Source organism: Chelmon rostratus, chromosome 10 (assembly GCF_017976325.1).
Source record: "Chelmon rostratus isolate fCheRos1 chromosome 10, fCheRos1.pri, whole genome shotgun sequence".
Lineage (NCBI taxonomy): Eukaryota > Metazoa > Chordata > Actinopteri > Chaetodontiformes > Chaetodontidae > Chelmon > Chelmon rostratus.
This window is the reverse complement of record NC_055667.1, coordinates 20,226,929-20,252,216: the sequence shown is the minus strand read 5'-3', so window position 1 is coordinate 20,252,216 and position 25,288 is coordinate 20,226,929. Positions and strand designations below refer to the sequence as shown.

The 25,288-nt window shown below is 40.9% G+C and overlaps 2 protein-coding genes across 2 annotated transcripts; both read right to left on the bottom strand.

The window, feature by feature from the left end:
• Positions 1 to 234: 234 nt before the first annotated feature.
• On the bottom strand, positions 235 to 16,509 carry col9a3 (collagen, type IX, alpha 3). Its single transcript, XM_041946578.1, has 32 exons — positions 16,350 to 16,509; positions 15,378 to 15,446; positions 14,057 to 14,092; positions 12,772 to 12,843; positions 12,547 to 12,600; positions 10,515 to 10,550; positions 10,001 to 10,024; positions 9,762 to 9,815; positions 8,620 to 8,673; positions 8,389 to 8,430; positions 8,241 to 8,297; positions 8,049 to 8,102; positions 7,841 to 7,894; positions 7,613 to 7,666; positions 7,455 to 7,508; positions 7,278 to 7,331; positions 7,029 to 7,082; positions 6,896 to 6,949; positions 6,731 to 6,784; positions 6,556 to 6,600; positions 6,406 to 6,459; positions 6,214 to 6,267; positions 5,461 to 5,514; positions 5,292 to 5,363; positions 4,518 to 4,553; positions 4,173 to 4,217; positions 3,538 to 3,570; positions 2,723 to 2,869; positions 2,551 to 2,605; positions 2,275 to 2,457; positions 1,499 to 1,576; positions 235 to 1,043 (listed from the first exon to the last, which is right to left on the bottom strand). The coding sequence occupies exons 1-32, from the start codon at positions 16,413 to 16,415 to the stop codon at positions 859 to 861; spliced, it is 2,037 nt and encodes a 678-aa protein (XP_041802512.1). The 5' UTR covers positions 16,416 to 16,509; the 3' UTR covers positions 235 to 858.
• A 1,490-nt stretch (positions 16,510 to 17,999) lies between these two features.
• On the bottom strand, positions 18,000 to 24,174 carry ogfr (opioid growth factor receptor). Its single transcript, XM_041946580.1, has 7 exons — positions 23,914 to 24,174; positions 23,310 to 23,375; positions 23,140 to 23,221; positions 22,973 to 23,051; positions 22,229 to 22,295; positions 21,559 to 21,707; positions 18,000 to 21,468 (listed from the first exon to the last, which is right to left on the bottom strand). Exons 1-7 carry the CDS (start codon positions 24,043 to 24,045, stop codon positions 20,364 to 20,366), a joined length of 1,680 nt encoding a protein of 559 aa, XP_041802514.1. The 5' UTR covers positions 24,046 to 24,174; the 3' UTR covers positions 18,000 to 20,363.
• Positions 24,175 to 25,288: the final 1,114 nt, after the last annotated feature.

The window sequence follows — 25,288 nt, the reverse complement described above, 5'->3', positions numbered from 1 at the left end:
CACCGGTAGTACACAGTGGATGTGGTCATTGCAGATTTAAAACAGAATTACTTTGCTCTTATGTTCTTAAATTGATTTTACAATGACGGATTTATGCATCCACATGTTTTATTTTGTTCTTGATTCTCAAATCTAGAGAATCAACTTCACACGTAATTTAAAAAAAAAAACAAAAAACAAGTTGTAAAAAAAAAAACTATAAAAAAGTTTAAAATTGTTTTTGCATTAATCTACACAATTTCTGGGCACCTGGGTATTTGTGTTTTTATTCCTTGTACAATACATACACAGCTCCTTGACAGAGGCTTTTTACCTCTGACTCCTATTTCCATATTTTACACTGTAAGCTTGCATGTTGAGGTAACACCTGTGATTTACATTAACGGGCCATGATACATGCACATTCACTTCAGAGACAGTCATGGTTGTTTTTAGAGTGTCATCTGCCAGAAGGATGTTAACAAAGGTAATGGGGGCATGGAAACGACATGTGCAAAGTTTTTATACACAAAGGGCTCATCATCCATTTTCCAGCTGTTTGTAAGTGAAGTCTTGTTATGTGATAGTAGTTGGAGCAATGCAGTTGTTCTCTTGGACTCTCCTGTGCCTCTGTCCACTTTATTTCTGGATGTCATCTGGATGATTTGTCTCTCAGTTGCTCTGGTATTCATGTCAATCCTTGGATGTTCCTCTCAAAATATCACACCTGTTGATGTTACTCTTCCCATCTTGTGATACATGTATTTAAATAAAGAGGACATTTTTGTGATCACTCTCTTCTTTCATTGCTTCCTTCCCTCCCACACTTATCACCCTTCCTCCGTGGGGTGGATGACGTCTGGTCGCAGGAAGTCATGTTTAATGGTTTTTGGGGTTGGAGGATTTTCCAGCGGCCGATGCTCCCTGGCAGGCTGATGTATCACAGATTCCAGGAGGTCCCTGGTGTCCAGTCCTACCTACCCTGCCTGATTCTCCAGGCTCACCTGGATCTCCTGGAGATCCATCACGACCATCTTTGACAATTCCAGGTACTCCTGGAAGACCTGTGGACAGCACGCAGGGGATGAGCCAAAGATAAAGTACTGCCGTTCTTTTAACAGTTTTGTATCAAACTTGTCTTTAAGATCAGAAGATATTTCATTTTTTTTTATTTAACAGTATAGCTTCATAATGAATCCAGCAGTTTTATAATAACACATTACACCCTGTAGTGGGACAGCCAGGAAGTCTTTTATGATAGTTTATGCTGTATAAACAATAACACAATAGCACGTTTTCACATTCACTTGTCATAGCAGGAAAAGCAGATGTCACTAATAACTGATGATAGCTTTATTCCATTTGTGCCAAACACAACACTCCCTGGAACTGGCACACCTAAATGGAATGCAGCCAGTATCAAGCTCATTAGGTATCTCTGTGTTGAATAAATCAAAATATCTACCATGAGTATGGTCTATCTGTACAGCGTTCTTGCTCTGATTTGTAAGCTACATACCTTGGTATCCTTGGTCTCCAGCGGGCCCATCAATGGCCTTGCCAATGGATCCCTTATCACCCGGCTCTCCAACATCACCTGTTGTAACAAAAAGATAATTGATGGTGGAAAGTAACTAAGTGCATTTACTCAAGTACTGCACTTTTCTAGTCTACCTCAGGATTTCCATTTTATGCTACTTAGTCTTCTACTCCATTCCATTTCAGATGCAGATTTTGAACTTTTTTTTTACATTTAAATTTTTTTGACAAAAATTATAATCAGTTACTGTTGAGATTTTCCATAAAGAATATGATAAATTCACAAAATATAACAGATAGGTTAAACCAGTGGCTCTCAACCTGGGAGACTTGCGACATCTTACATAAAAAGCTGTGTATAGTTGTGGTGTCTTGTTTTGTTTCAGATGTCTGTGAGTTGTGTTGAGTTCCACTAAACAGCTATTTCCACTCTAAACCGATCAGATGATTAAATAACTGTTTAAGAATGTCATACATAATGATTTATCAGTCACAGGGCAATTTTTCTGAAGAACAGGTATGTTTACTTTTGATACTTACAAGACACTTTGCTGATAATACTGCACTTTTACATTAGTAGAAGTTTGATTGCAGGGGTTTAATATTATATTTTTTATTTTGAGTATCTGAGTACTTCTTCCACCACTGACTTTGATGATTAGATCATGTCATTGTACAACTGAAGAGACACTAATCAGATGATTTTTGTGTTCCACCCAACAGATGAAGCGTCTGTACTGATTCCATGTTTCATACCTCTGGGACCTGGATCTCCAAGGTCTCCTGGCAGGCCTCTGTACCCTGGTGGTCCACGAGTACCCGGATGCCCAATAGAGCCAGCAACTCCTGGCTTTCCTGGAGGCCCAGCAGGGCCGGGGCGGCCCACCATTCCTGGAGCCAGGGGTCTTCGAAGGTTAGCGGCCAGCTGTGCAATCTGATCTGCGCGTGATAGGAAACACCAGAAGGTCAGTTCCCATCTTCAATTTTATTAAACACTCGAGTGAATTCTAGAGATTATTAAAGATTCCTCACCATCGATCATTGAGCCGCACAGCTCTCTGATGTGCTGCTCACTTGCCAGTTTACCCTGAAACACAAGTGAATAAGACAGCGTGAGCTCATTCAGACAGTTGATGAGAACACATCAACATTTAATGTGCTTCCACCAATCATAAGCTTTGTACAGATTTTAAAACACACTCACGGGTACACCTGTCTTTCCTGCAATTCCAGGCTGACCCGGCTCCCCTTGGAAGCCCATTGGTCCTTGTTTTCCTGGGAGCCCTCTTGCCCCAAGCTCTCCTTGTGGACCCGTCACGCCCTTAGGTCCCAGTTCACCCCGCTTGCCCGGCTATAATCAACAAGAATTACCCGTTAAATAACTCATCGTATTTAGCAAAAATTAAGAAATATTTTTTTTCCAAGCTGGAGCTAAAAACAAGCCTTTGATTTGATCGTTGACTAAACACCAACCAAGGAGCAAACTGGGTCTCTTGAGACAATGCGGGGGCGGATTCATACGGCGCCTAGTTGCTTGATAATTACTCCAACGAGCACAGCAAACAGTAAATGAGACTGCGAGAGTGAGACTCATCAGTACTGTGTCTCTAATTACATAAATTGCGCTGCAGCTTAATGTGGCTCGTCTCTCCCTTGTGGCGATAGCAGCGAACAGGCCAATAAGGCGAAAGCATCAATACCTATCTCTAATTAATCCTATTAAACCTGGAATGTGAAGCAGAATCATGTGCAATGAGTCTGACAAGTGGGCAACAGCTCAGAGCGAGGCACCAGTTTTTAATGTTTAGTGAGGGAGTTTGGAACAAACTTGCGCTGCTAATTACACCCACACACATCTGATCTAACTACGTTCTGTTCTAATAAAAGGGCATCTACTGCAGACTCGATGCAGAAAACTGGTTTGGAGGGAGCAGATCCATTTGGAGACATGAAACACTGCAAAAGTGTCAGAGGACACACATGTGACTAAATATAAAAGAAAACACTGATGTAGCTCACCTGTCCTTTTTGTCCAACTGGGCCAAAAGGACCCTGAAAATAAGGTCAAATGTTTAGTTAGAGTGAAAACTATGACAAAACCGCACACAATCAATCACTCGAGTTTCATTTGTGCGTCCTGCAGGTTAGTGCAAATCAAAGATTCAAAGAAATAATCAAATTGACATAATGAAAATAAAATAGATTAAAGGCAATAAAATAATGGAATGGACAACATAAATACAATACAATGAATCATTAATTGAAATTAAATAAAAAATAGCCATAAAACATTCTAATCAAAATCCAGGTTAAAAAGGAAGGTGCTGGGCAAGATATCAACACTTTCAGCTGCTCCCATATTCTCTGGCAGACTCTTCCGACAGCAGAGCATGAAAACTAAAAGCTGCTTCACTCGTGCCAGAGGCAAGACCGTACAGTGCTTTATAAACAAGTACATTTTAAAATCCAGACAAAAACTGGCAGACAAAAGACTTTCAGATAGGTGTGCTCTGGTCCTGGTCAGCAGTCTGGCAGCAGAGTTTTGAATCAATTGAGTATGTAATCACTGCTAACAAAGTAATGAATCTCCGGAGTCACCGAAACTGCAGGTGTTTGGATTCTGATGGACATGTGAAAGTGAAGAAAATACTTACTGGCTCTCCATTCTCTCCTGGTAAACCATCACTTCCTGCCACACCCTAAAGAGACAACATGAGATCTGAAATATGTGATCAAATCTGTGTGTTTTCTCTTTGTTTGATGGTACCCGACTATGAAAATTCTGTAACTTCTTGATAAAACAGTTTCTGGATCAGAATCGAGGGGAAAAAAACACATTAAGGATGATGTCCTTAGTTCCCAAATAGAGAAAAGAAGCTTTTTGGGCATTAAACGTATTCCCTTCTGTATTACAAACATTTACAGACAAAAGCTTGGGTGAATACGCTGACAGGGCGTTCAGTGGAAGCCATTTTTAAGCTTGGCTTGGAAATATTTACCATGTCTCCTTTAGCTCCAGAAGCTCCAACTGGACCCTACAGGGTTGAAAAAGGAGAGAGAATAAATGAGAGCCATGTCGAGAGATTTTGTGGATGGCCGGCTGTGGCAGAAGGAAGGGGGGATGAAGGGAAGTGAGGTGGGCTGGTTTAGGGAACCAGGAGCGGCATAAAGACCGGCTTTGTTCTGCACTCAGATCCTGAACAGGAGGCCTTTTTGTGTTTGGCTGCAGTTTGAGTTTATACCACTGAGAGTGAGGAGGGACGACCTGCTTATTGACATACTGAACCCTCCCATGCTGCTCTGCCTGATATGCTGGTGTGCAGAGACATTTCTTCAAGTGCTATGTTTGATTCTGAAGGAGTGGCTCTTCATGGAGGTTTTCTTTTTTTAGTTTTGAGCTTAAACAATTAGTTAATTCACCTTAGTGTTAAAATGAAGCAACTGTTATGAGAATTGATAAAATTTTTTAGTCATATTTTAAGAAAAAATACCAAAATTCTCATCTTAAATATGAGTATTTTCTTGTTTTCTTAGTCTATGATAGTAAACTAAATATCTTTTTTCTTTCAGACAAAACGAGACATTTTAGGATGTTAGAATTGGCTGACATTTTATTGACCAAATAATTAATTGAGAAAATAACTAGCAGGTTAATTAGTACTAGTTGAGAGAATGTATTTTTATTAATATAAGAAATTTGCAGCATCAGGGTTTGCACTGGATGACGTTAAGCCCCGGGACACATTTAATATCATCACACACGTCAAACTCACCCTTTCCCCAAACTCCCCACGGATTCCTGTCGGACCTGGAAGACCTGGATCCCCCAAGGCTCCTTTTACCCCCTGCAGAACACGACACACAAACACAACCAGTGAGCGAACTGCTAATAAACCAAAAAAAACAAGAACTGATAATGACTGGTGATGTCATGCAGCCGACCTGGAAGCCCTTCACTCCCTGAGGCCCAGGGTTTCCCGTTGGTCCAATGCCTCCCTGTTGGAAACAGACATTGTCATGTAATCCTACTGAGAAGAGCATGCAGGAGTAAAACAAGCAAGATATTAACGATGTTTCCCTCCTTACAAAGATGTTGTTTTCTTGCCAACACTTCAGACAGGAAGAACTAAAGAAAAAAATAGTTGTGTGAGGTATGATTCATCGTGCAGCGCGGTGTGTGAGTGAAGTGTGTTAATTCCTATGTTGTTTTATCCTCTCTTCCTCGCCGCGGATGTGAAAAACAAAGACCTCTCTGTTTATGAATTCCTCCTTGATGAATACCTGCTCTCATCACTGGCCCTTCAGTGCCAACAAACTCCACCTTAACAAGCCAGCGGACACTCTTAGTACTTCTGCAGCAGAATATCACCAGCTAGTTTATTAGTCCGCTATTCCAGTTTGATCTCACTGTGAGCAAACGCATGCTGTATTTTAAGATGGGTACCATAATTCTAGATGCCGTTTTCACGTCATTGTGATTAGAAGAGAATACTTAAAAGTGTTGGTAACTAAATGAGTCTAAATTCTGTGAACTGGTTAAATGTAAAAGATGGCCATCTGTGCAGCACAAAGTCTAATATTTGGCTTCTAAATGAGGTAACAATTATTTTTGTTTTTATGGCTATACAAGCAGTGCAGCAATTTGACAGATACATGCACACACTGCATTAGTTTGCATTGTAAGCATCAACTTACTGCCACTCCTCTGGGTCCTGCTATCCCCCTCTCTCCTGGGATGCCAATGTCACCCTGAGGAATGAGACAAAAGAGTGTGGAACAGTCAGGAAAGTCTCAAGTCCAGACGCTACATTGTTTAAAGTTGCGTGATGTGTCAGAGAGGCTGTGACCCAGTAATAACCCCCCCAAAAAAGCCTGTGAGATACATACAGGAATACCTGGCTCTCCAGACGGTCCCGTCTCCCCGGCCTTCCCCGGATCACCCTGGTGTAAAAGAAGGGAGGAGATAAAAGTTGTCCTCCATGGCCCTAATCTTAGCTTTAAGGTTAAAGTTTGCTCCTAGTTTGTTGTAATACTCACAACTTCTCCTTTAGATCCCTTTGCACCAGCCTTTCCTTGTAGACCCTGGAAGAGAAAACAAAGAACGATGACTTCGCTGTGGGAGTTTTTCACATACGCCCCCTGTCACCTTTGAGAAAATGAACGTGCAGATGGTGATGAGAGATTTACAATCAAACTGTTCCAAAGTACTTACAGGAAGGCCATTTGGTCCTTTCTCTCCCACTACCCCGTGGCGTCCAGCATCACCCTGTCAACACAGACAACACTGGGACATCAGCTTTACTCATCATGGACTAACTTAACTATAATAATGCAAAACTTAAGCCCAGAGCGTGCAGAAAGAAAAGGTGCAATGTACCTTCTCGCCATCTAATCCTGGTGTACCGTCTTTGCCATCCCTGCCAGGAATACCCTGTAGAGGACATCAAATATGATCCTCGTGGTTCTGAGAGGTGATGCATATTAAAAATGTTGAATTTTTAAGCACTTACAGGCTCCCCTTTGGGTCCTGCTCCCCCAGGACCTCCTTTGGGACCAATTTTACCCTGTTGAAATACACAATGTTAGTCATCTATCTATCTATCTATCTATCTATCTATCTATCTATCTATCTATCTATCTATCTATCTATCTATCTATCTATCTATCTATCTATCTATCTATCTATCTATCTATCTATCTATCTATCTATCTATCTATCTATCTGCTCATGAAACTTACAAATCAAGTGTTATACTTACAATTTCTCCTTTGGGTCCTTTGTATCCCTGTGGTCCTTTTTCTCCAGCATCACCCTGGAGACATCAGATGAAACACACACAGCTATTCACTGATGGGACCAGCCGACTATTCTGACTGTAAACTGCCACCAAACTCTGTTTTTATTTCAAGTGTGCTACAAATAAGGAGAGACTCACTGTCTTTCCAATGACGCCGGCGATGCCAGGTTTGCCTCTGAAACCAGGCAGGCCCTAGAGACAAACAGAGAAAACAAACTGTAAGTACACAACTTTAAATGTTTGCTTCATGAGCGATAAGAAGCTGAAGGAGTGATCATGTTCTAAAAGTCACTTACTCTGTCTCCTACAGATCCCATTGGGCCTTGTAAACCTCTGAGACCACGTGGGCCCTGAAAGGCAGCATTAGAGCGATGTGAAGGTACTTTAAAACTTCAAAAAACACTCATGACATGCTGTGCTAAATATGCAAATAACAGACAAAAAATATGTGTAGGTAACAAGTGAAAAGTAGCACAAGAAAAGGGAAAATACCTGAAGATCTGAATATTCTTAATGTAACTCACCTGCAGACCCACAGACCCAGGAATACCTGGTGGGCCAGGTGGACCAGCGTCACCCTAGAGACAGAACAGGACACCACATCAAAAAGGATGATCATCTGTACTCAATAAAACCAGCATTTTGCATATAATAGGTTCATTCTATTGTCATGTAACCTCATTAGCCACATTAGATCACTGACAGAATATCCATATCACATTATAAACTCACCTTCTCTCCATCTTTTCCGAGCTCCCCTTTGTCTCCTTTGTGCCCTGTGTGACCCTGCATGAGCAAAAATCCACAGGATTGAATACATACACGAGGATGCAGCCTGACAGGAGCTGTGCATGTTCCCTCAGACACATTGAGCAGAATATAATTCAAAACTAATAAAAAAAGAAACTTTTTTTTTTTTTTTACCTTGAATCCTGGCATCCCAGGAGCACCAGAGGGGCCGGGGGGGCAGATTGCAGGACACTGCAGAGGACAGAGACAAAACATGGAGGACTCTACACTCACTATATGCTGCCATTACGCTGCTCTCACAGGTGCATAAAGGAAAACTTACCAGAAGGTCACCGCTAAGATCATGAAGAGTACCAGGGAGACCCTGTCAGAAGGAGAAACAGACGATACATTAAAAGACGTTTTATTACCGTTCATGTTGATACACTACAGTGCATCTCCTCACAGGGACATTCAACAAGAGATCCACTGGGTGGCAGTGGAAAAATACAGTATATGACTATAATGTATCAGCAGCACCAGTTACGAAGTAAATAATGATAACTGTACTTACTGGTGGTCCATCAGGCCCAGGAGGTCCAGGAAGTCCTGAAAGACCCTCAGCACCCTGAGAAACGGATAAACAGCACCAGAATCAGGATTATCTTCAGCATCTGTTTAACGTAAGTGACTGTTTTCCTCATGGTATCAGCTCAGGTGGAGTCAGCTGATCACAGTGGTTACAATCAGTCGTGGTTTTCCCAGAGGAGGGAGGAACACTTGAGGCCCCCCCCCATTAAAAAAAATGGGATTTGCTTGTTGTCACTTCACTTTTTCAAATTAATCTGACTCTGAAGAGGGAAGGTTTCTCTCTGCTCACATTAAAGCAGAGTTTAAGATGTGCTGCTGTGAGCAGGATATCATTTGTTCATCTAGTCTGGAAACCAATCAAACTTACTTTTTTTACGAGGTAATTGAACTTTTTATTTTAAAAGGGGATCTTTAACTACCCAAATTACAGCTCTAAACAACAACGTAAAAAGCAGATGTTCAGTAATACTTTATTGACACCTTTCTACATCTCTGTAGAGTATAATAATAATAATAAACTTTGCTATGAGCTCATTTTCAAAAAAGAAATGCAGCTCAATGGCTTTACAACAAAGAGAACGTGGAAAAAAAACACCGGATAATAAAAGAAAAATATGGTAAACCTGATATTTTTAATGCTAACAACAATAACCTAAAGATGAATTCTGACCCAGGCAGCAAAATATGTTCACACTGCTGCAGACATCACTGCAGGGTCTTCTGAAACTGAGCAAGCTTTTAGTTACACATAAACTGAGTATGAGCATTGGATATCCAAATAAAGTGTGACCCAGTAGTCACACTCGGCCAGTCCACACACTAATGTGTCCTTCCTCTCCAGTGGTTATTCTTATCCTCCTGCTACATTATAGAGGAATTTAGGGCAATGTTGTACTGGTTGATTTCAGCAGAGCTGTGAGTTTTAAAGTGGATCTCTGTCTGTATCAGCTTCATTTTGCTCGTGCATGAATTTAGCTTCTGTTCTCTATTTGTGTTCTGTGGCCAAAGGGTACTGGATCAAGGATAGAAAAAAAAATATTCGATTATCTCATTCTGAATCAGAGGATGTAAGTCCTCCATGAGTATGACAGGAAGTGTAATTGGGGAGATCAGACAGATACTCACTGCTGGACCCTGGGGTCCGACTCCGCCTGGCAACCCGTTGGTTCCAGGTAGCCCCTGGAAACAAAAGACAGGGTGTGTGCAAGACTTCACAATACATGTGGAGATGTAGCATGCAGTCAAGGCTACAACACTGTATAACATGCATATGAGCTATAGAAATATGGAAAAGTGACACAAATACACCGCAATCTCCAGCTTTCTGCGTGTAAGAGTGATATAAAAGACTGCTGTGTACTCACTGCAGCTCCTGGTCTCCCTCTGCCCTACGGAAGACACAGGAAGGCAAATTAAGTCACAAAGACAGAGGGCATGATTAGATTTACTCACAACATCAGTATCCACAACGTGATGTATCGCTGCATTAAATCCACTTTGAAAGTTTGTCCCGGGTTGTTGCCGTGAGGTGGATGTGCACTTTTTCAGTCCAGTTACATCAGAGCAAACTGTCATCTGAATGTTCCTGAGACAATATGCGTTAACTGACAGCTGCCTGAGTCTGATTACAGCTGAGTTATAGCCCTGATCTCACAGGAGCACAATCACACAATTTGATTCTCGTAGCATGAAATGATCTGGCGCCGTCTGAAAAGGAGTAACTGCCTTTGGTCCATTGATTGGTGTAGAGGTAAGATGACTCATACGGTCAAGCATCAGGTCTTTTAGGCTAATATGGTCAATGTAAGAACAGTCAGAGGACGGCTATGTGCCTGTGTGATGCTTCTTAGGTGTTACATAGTCTGAGGGGGGACTTACAGGAGATCCAGGTGGCCCAGGAGGTCCAGATTCACCCTGTAGAAAGAAAAAAGGTAAAATACTGAAATCAGCTTCTATCACAGAAGTTCTCAAAACTGTTACTCAAAGGTCTCATCTGATTTTTATTCTAAGAGCTCCGAAATGATCGGCTACAACAAAATAACATCTAATCAGTTCATTAACGTCACATCTCTTGTGATTGGGCGAGCGCGGATCAAAGGCAGACAAAGCTCAGACAGTCAGTCCAGATTTATTTCTGACTCATATTCTTACAAATTAATTTAGTTTGTAGAAACTGTGTTCCACAGAAGACTGGACTCTTCCTGTATCTGCGATTGAAGAGCTGGTAGCAGGTCCTCAGGTGAAACGTTAAGGCGTGAACTCGACAACAACGGCACACGACTCTCTCTTAATGTCACCATGACAACGGTGTCAAACACACATTAATGCTGCATTCATCTGTGGACAGGATCGCTGTGACTGATCACTGTAAACTGATACACTGTATATTCAGCATCAGTTTTTAAGTCAATCTGTTGATTGATAGAAAATTTATTTAAAAATAGAAAACGGTGCATGTCAAAACACGAGGGGCTGGATTTGGATTCACTCGCTGTTGTGGTGCTGTTGCTAGTCACATTCCAGCTACACATGATGGGTTATGACTTCATTATGTATTCTATAAATACCTTTGAATTAGTTAAAACTCGTCTCTTTGTAAGGCATCGGTGCTGGAAACAGATGTGGACGAGACTTTTTCTGCTGTTGGTCACGAGACTATTGCAACTATCTGATTGCATATGTAGTTTGGTTTGTCTATCCAATCCCTAAACCTTTCATATACTCGGTATTGTTAGCTGTGGCGGACGCAATAACAAGTATTTTTAGTTACTTGCTTCCTCCAACAACTCCAGTTTGTTTCCATGTCTCATCCATTATTTCTGTCAGTTGAAAAATTACTCCAACACACTTTGATCAAGATCATGTTGTGGTTTCCTGTGGAGCTCCGTCTTCTCTCCTTGCTAACCTCCCCTGATTCACTCTCTTAACTCTTTGTTTACCTCCCTCACAGCTGTGTTTGTGTTGCCTGAAAGGGCAAAAGACACCAAATAAACAGGCCTAACGCTCTGATGTTACTTATTCACTGCATTCCTCAGTCTGCAAGCCAGACAATGGGGTTCACTGGCACAGATGTGAGGTAGCTGAACATTTCCTATAGATACATATATACTGAGCAGACGTGTCGAACGTTAGAGAGAAATCTGTGTTAGCTGATCGTATCTGGTTTAGTGAGCTTATGACAGAGCATTACGACAAATACTTTGATCCTGTTTGTCTTTGCACGACTCTTCAGCACTATGAACCAGCCACGACAGTGTAGTAATCTGAGTAATTAGGGACATTGCTTGACGCAAGCTTCCTCATTAGATTGGCTAATTAGTTGAATTGCTGGGGGGGCGGTGGGGGTTTATCTGTCTCGACTATGAATTTGCAGCCTTATAGTCGAAAGTCCCTCAATCTTTATTCCTGGATTTCTTATATCTAATTTGGGAAATAAGTCTTAATCATCAGGTGTAGCAGTGTAGATGTAGTTTGATGCCACATGCACAGTAATTCTCTTGTATCTCTCAGAGGACAATACCTGTTTGCCTCATCATCGGGGCAGCAGATCATCAGCTTCACAGATTGGTGGGAAACAGTGTGCATTCCGGGACGGATTAGGGAAGCAGCAGAAATAAATCCGATTCTGATCCCTCATTAAAAATATTCCCACCAAGAGGCTGAGCCGGCCTGACAAATCCAGGCTGACAGAGGAAACACACGGCCTTGTCCCCGCTAGACCCTCTCAAAGATCCTCACACAACAGCAGCCAATCAGCACGCAGTGCTTTTGCATACATATGTGTTCATGTGTCTTACTCGTGGCTGACTTGAACTGCTTGATTAATGGGGGGCAGTCTGAAGTAGAGAAGGGACTAGCATTCAATTGGGTGCATCTCTAAGCGTATCCTGGGCATCCCAGACATACTTACTGCTTCCCCTGCGGGTCCATCCTTCCCAGAAGGACCATCAGGACCTGTCAGACCCTGAAGAGAAAGTGCATCATTCAGTTGGACAATATTACCTTGTGCTCCTCTTGTAAATAATCAATTATTTCAGCTTCAAAGCAGAAACTACGGTCTGCTGAGGTGTTGATTCCTTTTCCATTTCTTGACAAAGACAAATGTGTAAGAATTGTCTTGTTTATTTACACTTACATCCACCCCTGGAAGTCCTGGCAGGCCTGGTTTTCCTGCTGACCCTGGTATTCCTGCTTTCCCTTTGGGACCCTACACAGACAAAGATTTATGAAATAGTGCATAAGAAATCAACTATCTACACCCCCAAGACTGTGTAGTAATATCCTTTATACAACCCAGATTTCAAAACATGCAAAACATAATAAAACAGAATGTGATAATTTGATCATCCTTTTTGACATGTACTCAATTGAAAACAGTACAAAGACAATATATTTACTGTTTTACCTCATCAGCTTCATTGTTTTTTGTAAATATCTGCTTATTCTGAATTTAATGCAGCAACATGTTTCAAACAAATTGGGACAGGAGCAACTAAAGACTGGGAAAGATGTGGAACGCTCCAAAAACACCTGTTTGGATCATTCCACAGGTAAACAGGTTGATTGGTAACAGGTGATAGAATCATGATTGGTAATGAAAGGAGCATCCTCAAAAGGCTCAGTCATTCACAAGCGAGGATGGAGCGAGGTTCACCACTTTGTGAACACATGATTGGAAAAAGGATGTTACTACATGGGCTCAGGAACACTTTGTAAAACTGCTGTCACAGATGATGTTTTTATTTGTGTTTTATATTCCATATTTAGAATCAGGGCTGCAGCCAACTGAACAATTAATCTCTGCTTCTTATCTGAACATCATGAAACGCAGCCCAAAAAAAAAAAACACTGTTTAACCTTGTAAAATGTTTTTTTAGGGAATTTTGAGGATTTAAGCATAAAGTTGCTGTACAGATTGTAATGCCACTTAAGATGTTTTTGTGAATTTGGGTGACATAAGGGACTGTGCAAAAAATTAGGAGAGGGGGTCAAAAAAGGGGAGGGCACTGTAATTTTACTTGGCTTAAACAGGGTAGTGTGACTTTTTTTGCAAAGCTTTTACTTTTTTACATCTAGGTTTACATTTTATTTCTGCCTTCCTCTGAAATGAACTGAAATGAAAAACATTTACATCAAAAAGACAATTTCCACTTGTGTCATGGTTCATTAAAATGCACTTTGCCATGAGCTGAGGACAATAGTCTGTACGTCAATGGCTCACATTACAAGTTCCATTACGATTTTAAGCTTTAAATTGGGGTGCATGGTTAAACATAGTAATACTAATTTATCACTGTTATATTTCTGACGTGTTGTAGGAAGGAGTTGAAGTTATTTTTCAAAGCCTAGCCCCCATCAACACCCCAGTAACTTTCATACAATTCCTAAATAAGACCAACTCGACTTGTTGGAATACTTACTGCTTTCCCTGACAGTCCAGGAGGTCCAGGTTTGCCCTGTCAATGAGAAAGAAAAACGAATTAATCTACGCAGAGAAAAACATGCATTTTATTCATCTTGTGCTCATTTGTTGTTCGCTGCCACACAAGCCCAAATACTTCAGTGACTAGAGTCAGAGTCGGAGCTCACGATTCAAACCAGCAGCATGTTTAGCTTCTGCAGTGACTGACGAAGAGCAAACATGACCACACTGTGCCGATGCTGACTGGTCATGTGATAAAAGCTTCAGTTTGGTTTGAAGAGGGGGGCTGAAGGTGTGGGGAGGAGGTGTGAGGTGAAACTCTAGATGGTCTCACAGGGTTGGGGAATGCATGAATGGACCCTCTGTGTGCCCAAACTTTACTGGAGCCACAAACATAATCACAACTAAAAAAATACTCTGAGATTTCCTGACATGGATATTTAACATTTAGCAACATTTGACAAAAATCAAATGTGAATTGAATTTGATTACTTCATTAAATCTAATTTTGAAGTATGTCACCATGTCACCGATGTTTCTTTTTTTACTTGGCTTCCCCATAATCCAATTTCCTCTTAGAACTTGTGTAAATAAAGTCTCATCACATCCTTTTTACTCATGTTTTTACCATAACATCACATTCTACAAACCAGAAAAACCCCATAAACAGGAAGGATTATGGAAGCTTGAATTTGAGTAGATTGTTCACATTTGTTGACAAGATACAGTCAATAAATCCACACAGTCTGGGCTGGCTCACATTATGCTGCATGAGTTCACTAATGAAGAATTACAAGCCAGTCACAATGTGAATATAATCTAAGTTTAAGAATAATTAACCAGATATTTTTTCAGCACTCTTTCACCCACAGAACTCCATTTAATATTCACACGCTTAAACCCTGCCTACTTGGCATCCATGATTATGATTCCATGCTGGGAGGAGGGGCTTTGGGAGGAGTCAAGGTGATAAAAACTAACATCTAGAAACATTTCAGCCACATTTATGCACAAAGAAAACACTTTCTACCAAAGGTAGCTGAGTGGAATTTGATTTTGAAATAAGAAAGATGTGGAGCCACTGAACTATCATCATAGAGGCTGTGGCACAAATTTAAATCTATCAGTCTAATTTATGGTGATCTTAAAAAATAAATAAATCAGTGAGAGACTTACAGATTAAAAAAAAACATTCAACTGAGTTGCTACCATCTTTTTCTTATCTAGTCAAATGAACTGGCTAATTCTAAAATTAAAGGCAAAAGTTAGAAGGTGCATCAGTTTTAAGTAAAGAAACTGTTGGAATCTGGTCAACTCACATCAGTGCCATCCCTCCCAGGCTCTCCTGGGGGTCCTGGTGGCCCGGGAGCTCCTCTGGGGCCCTGCCTCTGCAACAGAAAATTCATCAAAGTCAGGAGTTTCTTCTTCAGTAATATTTTGCATCAACAACACACATTCCCTATACATGTGTGGATTGTGGTTTGATGTGAACTGAAGAAAATAGAAAGTGAAGACTAATGGTATTTGGCATCATAGGTCTGATCATCAATTAGACAATAAACAAAATCCTACTCAGGATAATATTAACCAAAATGAAATAATTGGGCCTGATTCTACAGATGTGCCTACACACAAATTAAGCTAGAAATAAATTCAGTTTAACAGCAACCATGATGCGCAAAGACGCTTTAAATCTCCTCTTACGCACAAGAGGAAGGCTAAACTAGATTTCTGTGAAAACAAAAACAAATCAGTAGTTCACGGTTCATCTAGACAACATAAACTTATTTCACTGAGCGCTCCTGCGTTCGGCTCCGTCGGGGAGCCTGAATGAACAGAGGTGGCATTGTACGCCGTCGCACTGATCTCCAATCCGCGCATTCCACAGGTTCAGGGAAAACATAACCCCAACTTCATCAAGTAGTGCGAAAAGCGCAGCCACCTGCACACAATCAGGCTGACAGTGGAGAGTAAAAATAGGCCCACGGAGCCGGAGAGACAAAACACCACCAACCACATTCAGTCTGTGATAACTGTACATGAATAAAGAGCGTAAAGCTTAGAGAAAATATCCAGGTTTTACACTGAGAGTACGCAGGACAGGCCTAAAGCGACTGTCATCACCGGGGACAGCCTTTATCATCAATATGTGGATCAGCAGGTCACATTAATAATCTGCAATAAGTTAAGAATATACATCACACGCTCCCCGCAAAAACCCAGACATGACCGTAAAGACGCGATGGAGGCGGCTCAATGAGAGGAGGGATGCGGCGCTCGATAACTCTCACCTGGGCTGAGGATGATGTCAAAAGCTGGCACAGTAAGAACACCCAAAGAGCAGAGAACACCGCCATGGCTCCCCGCTCGTCCTCACAAACCCGACTTTATGCGGAAAAGGTCAGATCCCCGGTTCCCGGTCCTGTCTCACTCCCCCCCAAACGTCCACAACCGTGCCTTCCTTCACCTCGCGGCGCACAGCTCCTGACTGGCTTCCTCTTTGGTTCCAGATAAACCCGAGCCTCCAGCCGAAGGGGCTGAACTCAATCTGGCACTCCGCACACAGGGGTGAGGGGGGTGAGGAGGAGTGAGGGAGGCAGCAGGCAGTGGGGAAACCATTTCGGACACCAAGAAAGTGGGCTGAGCTAAAAATGTTTAAAAAATATGCGGGGGTTCGTGCTCTGACCAATCAGAAACTGACCTAAAACACAAATCCTCCATGTCTGCAAGGTCAAAAAACTGCTGGAGTTCTACAAGGGTTCTTCAGAGGTACTGTGGCTGTGATACTGTGACAGTGAACGATGATGACTTGAAGGGATACTGCAGAGATTCAGTGGGATATTACTCTGAATAAAGTTTGGGGACTCTCATGAGAAACAGTCGACACTGAAGCAGCTGAGGCCGAGACATGCTGAGCTGTCAAGCTCCAAAAGATTGGCTCCTCCATTTCCCACAATGCAACCCAACAGCAAGTCTTCAAACTCCACATGCCCAGTTTGTAAATCATAAAAATTAATGATACATAAATACAAATTTACAGTCTTTAAACCCAAGCTAACCCTGATGACACTACTTTGACATCATCAGGGTCATTTTCTCCAGAGCCATAACAAATGCTATGTAAGTGTTTGAACTAGTACTCCCCCTTTAACCAATCAGGCTTTTAATCATTATGAAAAACTGAAAACTGCATGAGGGAGAGACCTATCTTTCAGACCACACTGTCCTCTGCAGTCTAATCTGTTTTAGGGTTGCACCACAAACCCTCTGCAGATTGTAGAACCATTTCAGCATGAACCATTTTTTGCAGCAGTGCAAAGCAGAATGGATGGAAAGTGTGACTGTGGCTCACGTTTCGTAGCAATGCTTATATTGATTCTGTATCTGTCCCAGACTACGGCTACAACTAACGAGTGTTTACGCTATCAATTAAACTGCAGACGTTTTTTTTTTGGATGAATAGTTTGGTCTGTATCATGAATTTTCCCAAAGCCCAAGGTGATCTCTTAAAATGTCTTGTTTGTCCAGTAAGCAGACAAAAACCCAAAGATAGTCAGTTTACTATCACATGACATAAAAATAGCAGCAAATCCCTCAATTGAGCTAAATGAACATGTGGATGTTTGGCATTTGTAGTTGAAATATGACTTAATTGACTCCATTATCAAAGTAGATGAAGGTTCTGTCAGCTGCCTGTTTGCCCAGACAAAGCACAGGGACGCAAATAAAAAACATCTTGACCACCAACATCTACATGAAAGAGCAATATCCTAAATGATCAAACCATCAGTCAGTATTGAGATTTAAAATAACAAAACAGAAATGACTCAAAAAGCATTTATCCACATCCTCTGTCATGTAGGACAAGCACAATCTGAGCTACTACTCTTGATCTTAACTTAAAATGAGTCAACAGAAAGTGTTAAACGCTTTATTTATCATGTTCCAAACAGGGAATTGGTAGATCTATAGATAGAGGCTGGCATGGACAATGCAGTAACAAACAGCAAGCTCAAACTGGAACAGTACATATACTTTTTGTCCTTACTCACACCCTCGACTGCACACTGATCCTGAGACCTGTACAAATTCTGTTGCATCGATATCTGTAGCATCTTTCTTCTTCCCTCTGATGTGAGTCATGTCACTTCACTGAGGCCCGGTCTGTTTGCTGGAGAGAGAAACACAGATATTTCTGACTATATGCTGCTGCACTGGAAAATCTCAGGAGAGTCTCAGGAATAGGAGCAAAAGCTGACGTCTACCAGTGTTATCCTGAGAATTGCAATTCAATAAACTACAACGGGACTCAAGACTGCGGCTGAAAAATGATTAATTTCATATAAGCATCAAAAAATAGTTTAACTTTATTCTGCTTTGTCAACAGCCAGATATTTAGTTGGGAAAAAAAAGTCATATATAAAGAATTCAGCACTTTTGTAAAGTTATTACCATTTCATTATGTAAATACCACAAATTTAACAACTGATAGCTAAAATTAAGTGCAAATATAAAACGATGCATCAATATAATGACCCTGGCTTGTAAATCAACATACAGTGGACTTTAAATTATAGCCAAAGCTTCATCAGTTCTGCAGAGAAGACAAACATATTGTACAATCAACCAGTCTTATCACATTTTTTGGCAAGGCTTTCAGTTGTTCAAAAGTCTACTTCCCAAATCTGCATGAAAACATACAGACTGTGCAACATTGTTGAAATATAACTCAAGTGACATTCAGTCTTAAATCCATTTGAACAGCAGGGTCTGGCAGAAACACAAACCAGTACAGGAATCTTTTACTCACACAAAAACAGCCCAGAAAAAAAACAAAAAAAGCTCTTCGAATTAATTATTTTCAGTGCAAAACAAATGTTCAATTGTGAAAGTACTGAGGTGTTAAAAATGCTGAAACCATCATTTCACTGATATACATTAATAATAGTGCTTTATGTATCCTGTAGAGATATTAAATAACAGCTGCAGACAGTGATTGCTATCTGAAAGGATAAGCCTGGTAATATTTACATTTTTGTTACTGTCAACAAATACCATGAAAAGACCAAAACCACCAATAAATTATCCCACTTGCAGATATTGTCTGTGAATGCCACACTCTTCAGCTGTTGTCCAAAACCTATTAAAATCACATCAGTGAGTCAACCTGTTGGCTGACACGTTTTATCATTACAACAAACATGAGAACTGCAGTTACTTTGCAGTCAACCCCACATACACTGTCCTGTTGCCCCCCCCAAAAAAACCACACTATTTTCTTTTGTTTTGAGTCATTTGATAAAAGCTAGTTACCTGCTGTAAATTTTTTTAGATTCACGTCTTCAATAAAAACAAACAGGCTTGGAGCTGAGAGCCACAGACAGGGTAGGGAAGCCAGAAAGTTCTGAGAGGTGGACCAACACACTGTTGGTTTTGAGGAGAGACACAAAGAACAGCCACAACCTGCAAGGCAAAGGTCACGTGACTGACAGGGTAGCTAATAAGACTAACATGTTTTTCGTCTGCTCACTGCTATTAGCTGTGCAAGCTGTTAGAATGCTAAAGCCGCGCTGACGGTGGGTTTTAAGTTTTGTGATTTGTGATATTCAAAAATGTTACAATGAACATGTCAGTACGAACTGATTGAAGATTACATTTGCAGTACTTTTACAACAATAGCAAAGAGCTGTGCACTCTTCATTATCTGATATTCTCCTGTAAGACTTTCAGAACAGAGCTGCTGGACGGATTTCACTGAAGTTTTCTGCGACAATACAACTCTGATAAAGAATGTGGAACTACTTTTCAAAATCTGATTAATTAGAAGTTATGTTGCAAAGGTTCATTGGCAATCTTTTGCCTCTATTTTGCTTAATTTCCAAGGACAGTTGAGTTATGTGCTTCTTCACTAATTAGCTTTCTCCTGTACAAATAGACCAGCTAGTAAGGCTAGTGAAAATTAGCTCACTGACACCTTTGGCTATCTCTGATAGCCTTGCAGGTTGCAGTCATCCATCAAGTCACCTGTTGATTTCCACCTTTTCATGGGATTTGTCAATAACAAAAATCTAGAATATCACCAGCCTTAACCTTTAAATATTGTCTGATGGCCATGTAGAAACTCAGTCACATCCAGTCCCACGTTTAGTGAGTTCATGAATGCATACAGTCCTTCAAAGTGAAAAGAATCAATATCTAAACATCAAATATCGTAGAAATAAGGCCAGTAAGTCTTTAAACTCTGTCCTTATGTTACATTTCATTTAAGATCAAATTAATGCATTTTCTGCAATCATCCAGTTTATTCATGAATTCCCCACATTGTGGTCTGAGCTCAGGGGATTTGATTCCATATCAACATCCTCATTCTCCTTTCCATTTGTCTGTTTATCCACAACGTTGTCGGTGCTCGTCAGTGACCCATTTGTCACTAACACATTTGCCTGCGACGTTTCTTCCTCTTCTTTTTTATCTGGCACTTGATTAAAATCAGTCCTTGGGATTTTTTCCTCCCTCCCTAAAGACAGAGAGGGTGAATGTTTTGAAGTCTTAAGGGGGGTTTGCACTGAAGGGCTCGTTTGACCAGTGGCTTTATTAGCACCAGCTTTTTCCTCCGTCTGCCCACTGGCTAAGTCCCCAGCAGAGCCGTTGCTTGGCAGCACCTTGTTATCTTCTCTCTTCTTCTTCGGTGGTTTTTCATTGTCTGTGTCCCCATCTGTTTGCATAATGATGTCTGGCTCCTGGATGCTGGCCTTCGAGTTGTTGCTAAATCTGCGCTCACTGTCTGTACAGGGCTCGGTTTTTGCCGTCACAGTGTCAGGACTGGGTGTCTGATCCATTTCATCAACATCATCCATAGAGTCATTTCCATCCCCCGAAATTTCATTAGTCGACTCAGCCTCTGCATTTCCATTTCCGACAGTCTCAGCCTCTGGTTTTGGCTCAAGGGATGCCTCAGACAGTTTGTTTTTGTCTTTACTTGCTGTTTTATCAGTTCCTTTGTGAGCCTTTGTTACTTTATCCAATCCGTCCTCTTTTTGTTGCACAACTGCTTCTCCATCTTTGCTTTTAACCCGTGAGTAAACTTCATCTTTTCCATCTCCATTCCCAATAGCATCAGATCTCTTCTCTGCCTTCCTGAATTGTTTCTGAATCTTTCTGGGACACCACACAAACTTATCCTTTGGCTCAAAGTGAAGGTAGGCAAAGCGCACAAGCTCCTGGCGTTTCTCCTTGTCTAGAACCGCAAACAGGAAGTAGTCGAGCACGCTGCGTTTAACACTGCTAAGGGTCTTCTTGACTAGAGTCTCTTCAAGGAAGAAGCGCACAAGTGGAGCCTGGTAGTGCTCAAAGCCCAGCTCTCCGAGGCTCTTCAGGATGCGAGTGATGCGCAGGTTGTTGTGCATATTCCTGCGAGAGATAAGACAGTTGAAGCTGAAATCATGAACAGAAAAGTACATATCTCCAATTTTGCATACTTGAGAATATTTCAGTATTCACCGCTCCAGATTTCCAAATCGCTCCTTCCAATTTTCAGCTCGTTTCACTTCACCCGTCTCTTTGTTGACCAGGCGGATGCCATAGAAGCCCAACATGAGTTCATAGGACTCGACTAGTCTCTTTTTAGCATCCTCATTCTTCTTGAAGGCCTGGTGAACATATACAGTGGAGGCAAAAATATAAAAAAACAACATTTCATCACTGTTTTGTCATCACAAAGGGGTCAAAAATGTAAATAAATGTATGATTTTCAACACGTTAAGGGTCTCAGATAAGAAAATACTAAAAGAAACTGTTTATCTTTGTGTGCCTATCTATGACGTCCATATGAAAAGAACTGAATGTTTCAGACCACAAGTCTCCCAAACATTTAAATACTTTTTCTACTGAGGACTGTTAATGAATGGTAGTGTTTGCTCGATACCCAATCTGTTAACCAATGCCATGCAATGCATGACATCAAATGTTTGGAAAGGCTTGTAATAGGTAATGCAGAGTTGGTCACAAAACTGGAGTCAACATTTCAGAAATATCTTCAGATAAGTTTGTTGTTTGTTTTATGCATTAACAGTGATTTGCAGAAATAGCAAATCACTGTTGACAACCAATTCTGCACAATTAACTGTATGGTGGTGTTCATTTAAAGACGTGTTTCCTGTGATATACTTACCTCAATTTCCTTCTTGGTGAGTTCTGAAGCCATGTAATTAACCCCCGGCTCTCGCAATGGAAACAGCCTGGCAATGGCAGAGGAATCGAGAGAGAAACACAAAACCAATAAGCATCTAATGAAACTATTCTCTAATTCAATGAAGATGATATCAGCTGCCCCTGCAACAGTTCATAACCCCAAAATAAAATATATTCTCTGTGCGTCATCCCATAAAATCACCACAAACAACTCTGAAAGCCAAAATTATTCATTCCAACAAACCGTTTTGAATCTGCAAATAAAGCTCAACACTGTCAACATGATATCCTTCTGGGCATCGCTGGAATTTATTGTGAACTAAATCATTGTTTCTCTTTGTCAAATCTCTATAATGATGGCTGAGACAAGAAAACTAAGATCAGGCATATGGAAAGTAAGCAATCAGGGTAAACAATGAATGTGTGCTTTAAAACATGCTAAGATAGGCAGTAGCTTATTTAGCAGTGGCTTTCAGTGCCAAACAAACCCATGTGAAATAGGCAATGGTGCAGCAGACATTAGCATTACAGCAAATCTTGGCACACACATTTTGCTAATCAAGAGGAGCACACCTCACATGATTTACTTTAAGGGACACACTCCTGCTCAAGACCATGTGACATGCAACCAATAGCAAGGTCACCAGAATAAGATGACATTAGCTTTGAAACCTTGGACTGGACGCAGCCGAAACATGCACCACAAGCCGTAAACAACACATACCACTGAATGTACGAGTGAACTCTCTCCAGTCTTTTGTAGTCATTTTTCCATTCCTTCAGGAATGATTCAATGTAGACATCTGTGCCAATGATAGAGAAAGCATCATGTCACCACACACACTCTCTCCCACACTGAAAATATCTTGTGAGAACGTCTAAATATATTACCATCAGGAGCAGAGGGAAATTTATTGAGATAAAACTGCAGATTATTCATTTTGTCTTCTGAGCATTCATCATCTGTAAGATTCTGTCAAAAAAGAAAAAAAGCATGACTTCACCTCTCTCAGTTGTTATGGACAAGATGTTTTTTGTTGGATTATTTAGCTGCTACTTACTGGATATCCTCTTCTGTAGTTCTGCATGTCCTTTGCTGCCCTCATGTTTCTGGGCGTGTGATGCCACTGCAAACGTAAGTGAAAGTGAAATTTAACCTGCACCAAATGTGTCACCGTTATGTAGATCGATGGGGAATAACATGAGAGTGGATGGCATCCCAGTTTAGAACAACGATGACTCATTGTGTTATCATTCCTAATGATGCTACGATCTCTGATGTTTCTAATGACCATAACGTTAAAGTTGAAATATGTAAGGCCAAGCTAATCCAATTTCCACTTCCGCCAAAGGGCTCAACAATTAACGATTACATTTTTCAATTTAACTATGAATTACAAACTATGCATAATAAACACTGTGAGCAACCCAACATAAATATTTAAATGCAACACCAGCGACTTATAACCCATCAAAAGTAAGCTAACGTCAGCGGCTAGCTAGGCTAGTTAGCAAGCCTGCAGCAGAGAGGCATAAAGCTATCATTAGCTTCCCAGTCATGGCAATAATAGCAAGCAAAGGAATGAGTTACAATTCAGCATATTCCACGGCATGGCATGATTTCGGTAAGTTATGCTTTGTCTGAGTAATAATGAAAGCGCGTACAGTAACTAATGTCCAGCCAGATTTGTTTTTGTCTTGACATGACCGACGGGTTTGGCTCTCTCCGGCCGGGTCGTCTCCGTCACTCTCTGTGTCCCAGGTCGAGTCGTACTCACAAATACAGTCGTCCTCCATTATTAAAACACGTTATATGACTAACTGAAGCTAAATAAACGTGTAACCTGGTTTGGTACTATGAACGGGCACGAATGAAGTTACACTTGCATGTTCAGGTTACACGGGGACGCCCCTGACCATCCGTCTTTCCAGTCTACCATCGTCAGACAGCGGCACCGTTGGCGGCCGGCTGCAGTACTGATGCTGCCTTCAAGTGCACAAGGCAAGACACACGTTTGCGCCCACCACTGCTTTAATTTTAACCGAGCCTTGGCTGTAAAAACATAGCTTTTTGTGACATTTCACTAAGAGTAAAAACCCAATACCTGTGAAGGTGAGTTGTTCGGGATCACCATGTAGCTACTGTTTAAGACAAGGAAGGTGCATACGTTATTAAAGCTGATGGAGTTCATTATAAGTTGAGCTCAGGAAGCCATTTTTCGTTTTCTGAATGAACGCGCTCTCATGGCAGCTGTTATCATATTAAGTTCACTCAATCGGGGTTTTACCTGGCACTTAATGAGCCTGTTAATGTGCTCTCTAATAAACCGCCTCGATTTTCCGATAGTCATGAACGCAGCACGCAGTGTTAGTAGATGGCCATAAAAACTGCAAACCAGCTGATATGAGTCAGGCAGCTTCTCGTCCCGGAAAACTATTTCACTTCACTGTTACATAACGAAAAACAACAGTAATGATATGATAGATGTACTGATAACTAATAAAGTAACAAATCACTTACAATAAATTTTATAGAGTGACAAGATAACTATTCTATTAACAAATATAATGTGAAATCTAGCAGACATTTTTAATGATGCTACATATGTTGTTATAATGTAGTCAGCTGCATAAAAGTCAGTATATGACAAAGATAGAAAAATATTTGTTTTGTCTATTAGCTGTCTCACTAAAATGGCCTATGACCAAGATCCAGATCTGAGAAATCTGTGCATGTATTTACATCTATATGTAAATCACATACTGTAGGTCTAAATATTACTGAAAAGTCAGAAATCCAGCAACTGTGCTGCTTAACCATTGTATTTACTTATCTGTGGGGCTGTTTTTGGTTGAGGATGAGGCGACAGGAGTGCACATACCCACGAGCAAGAATGAGATAATGCTGGAGATAATGACAACTCAGATTCCAGTGAAAACACTGCAGAAAACCTGTGTACTATGAGCAATTAGAAATGTTTGACATACCATTAAAGATTAAATCAGATGATGCATGTGCAGCTTTTGGCAACTATGATAA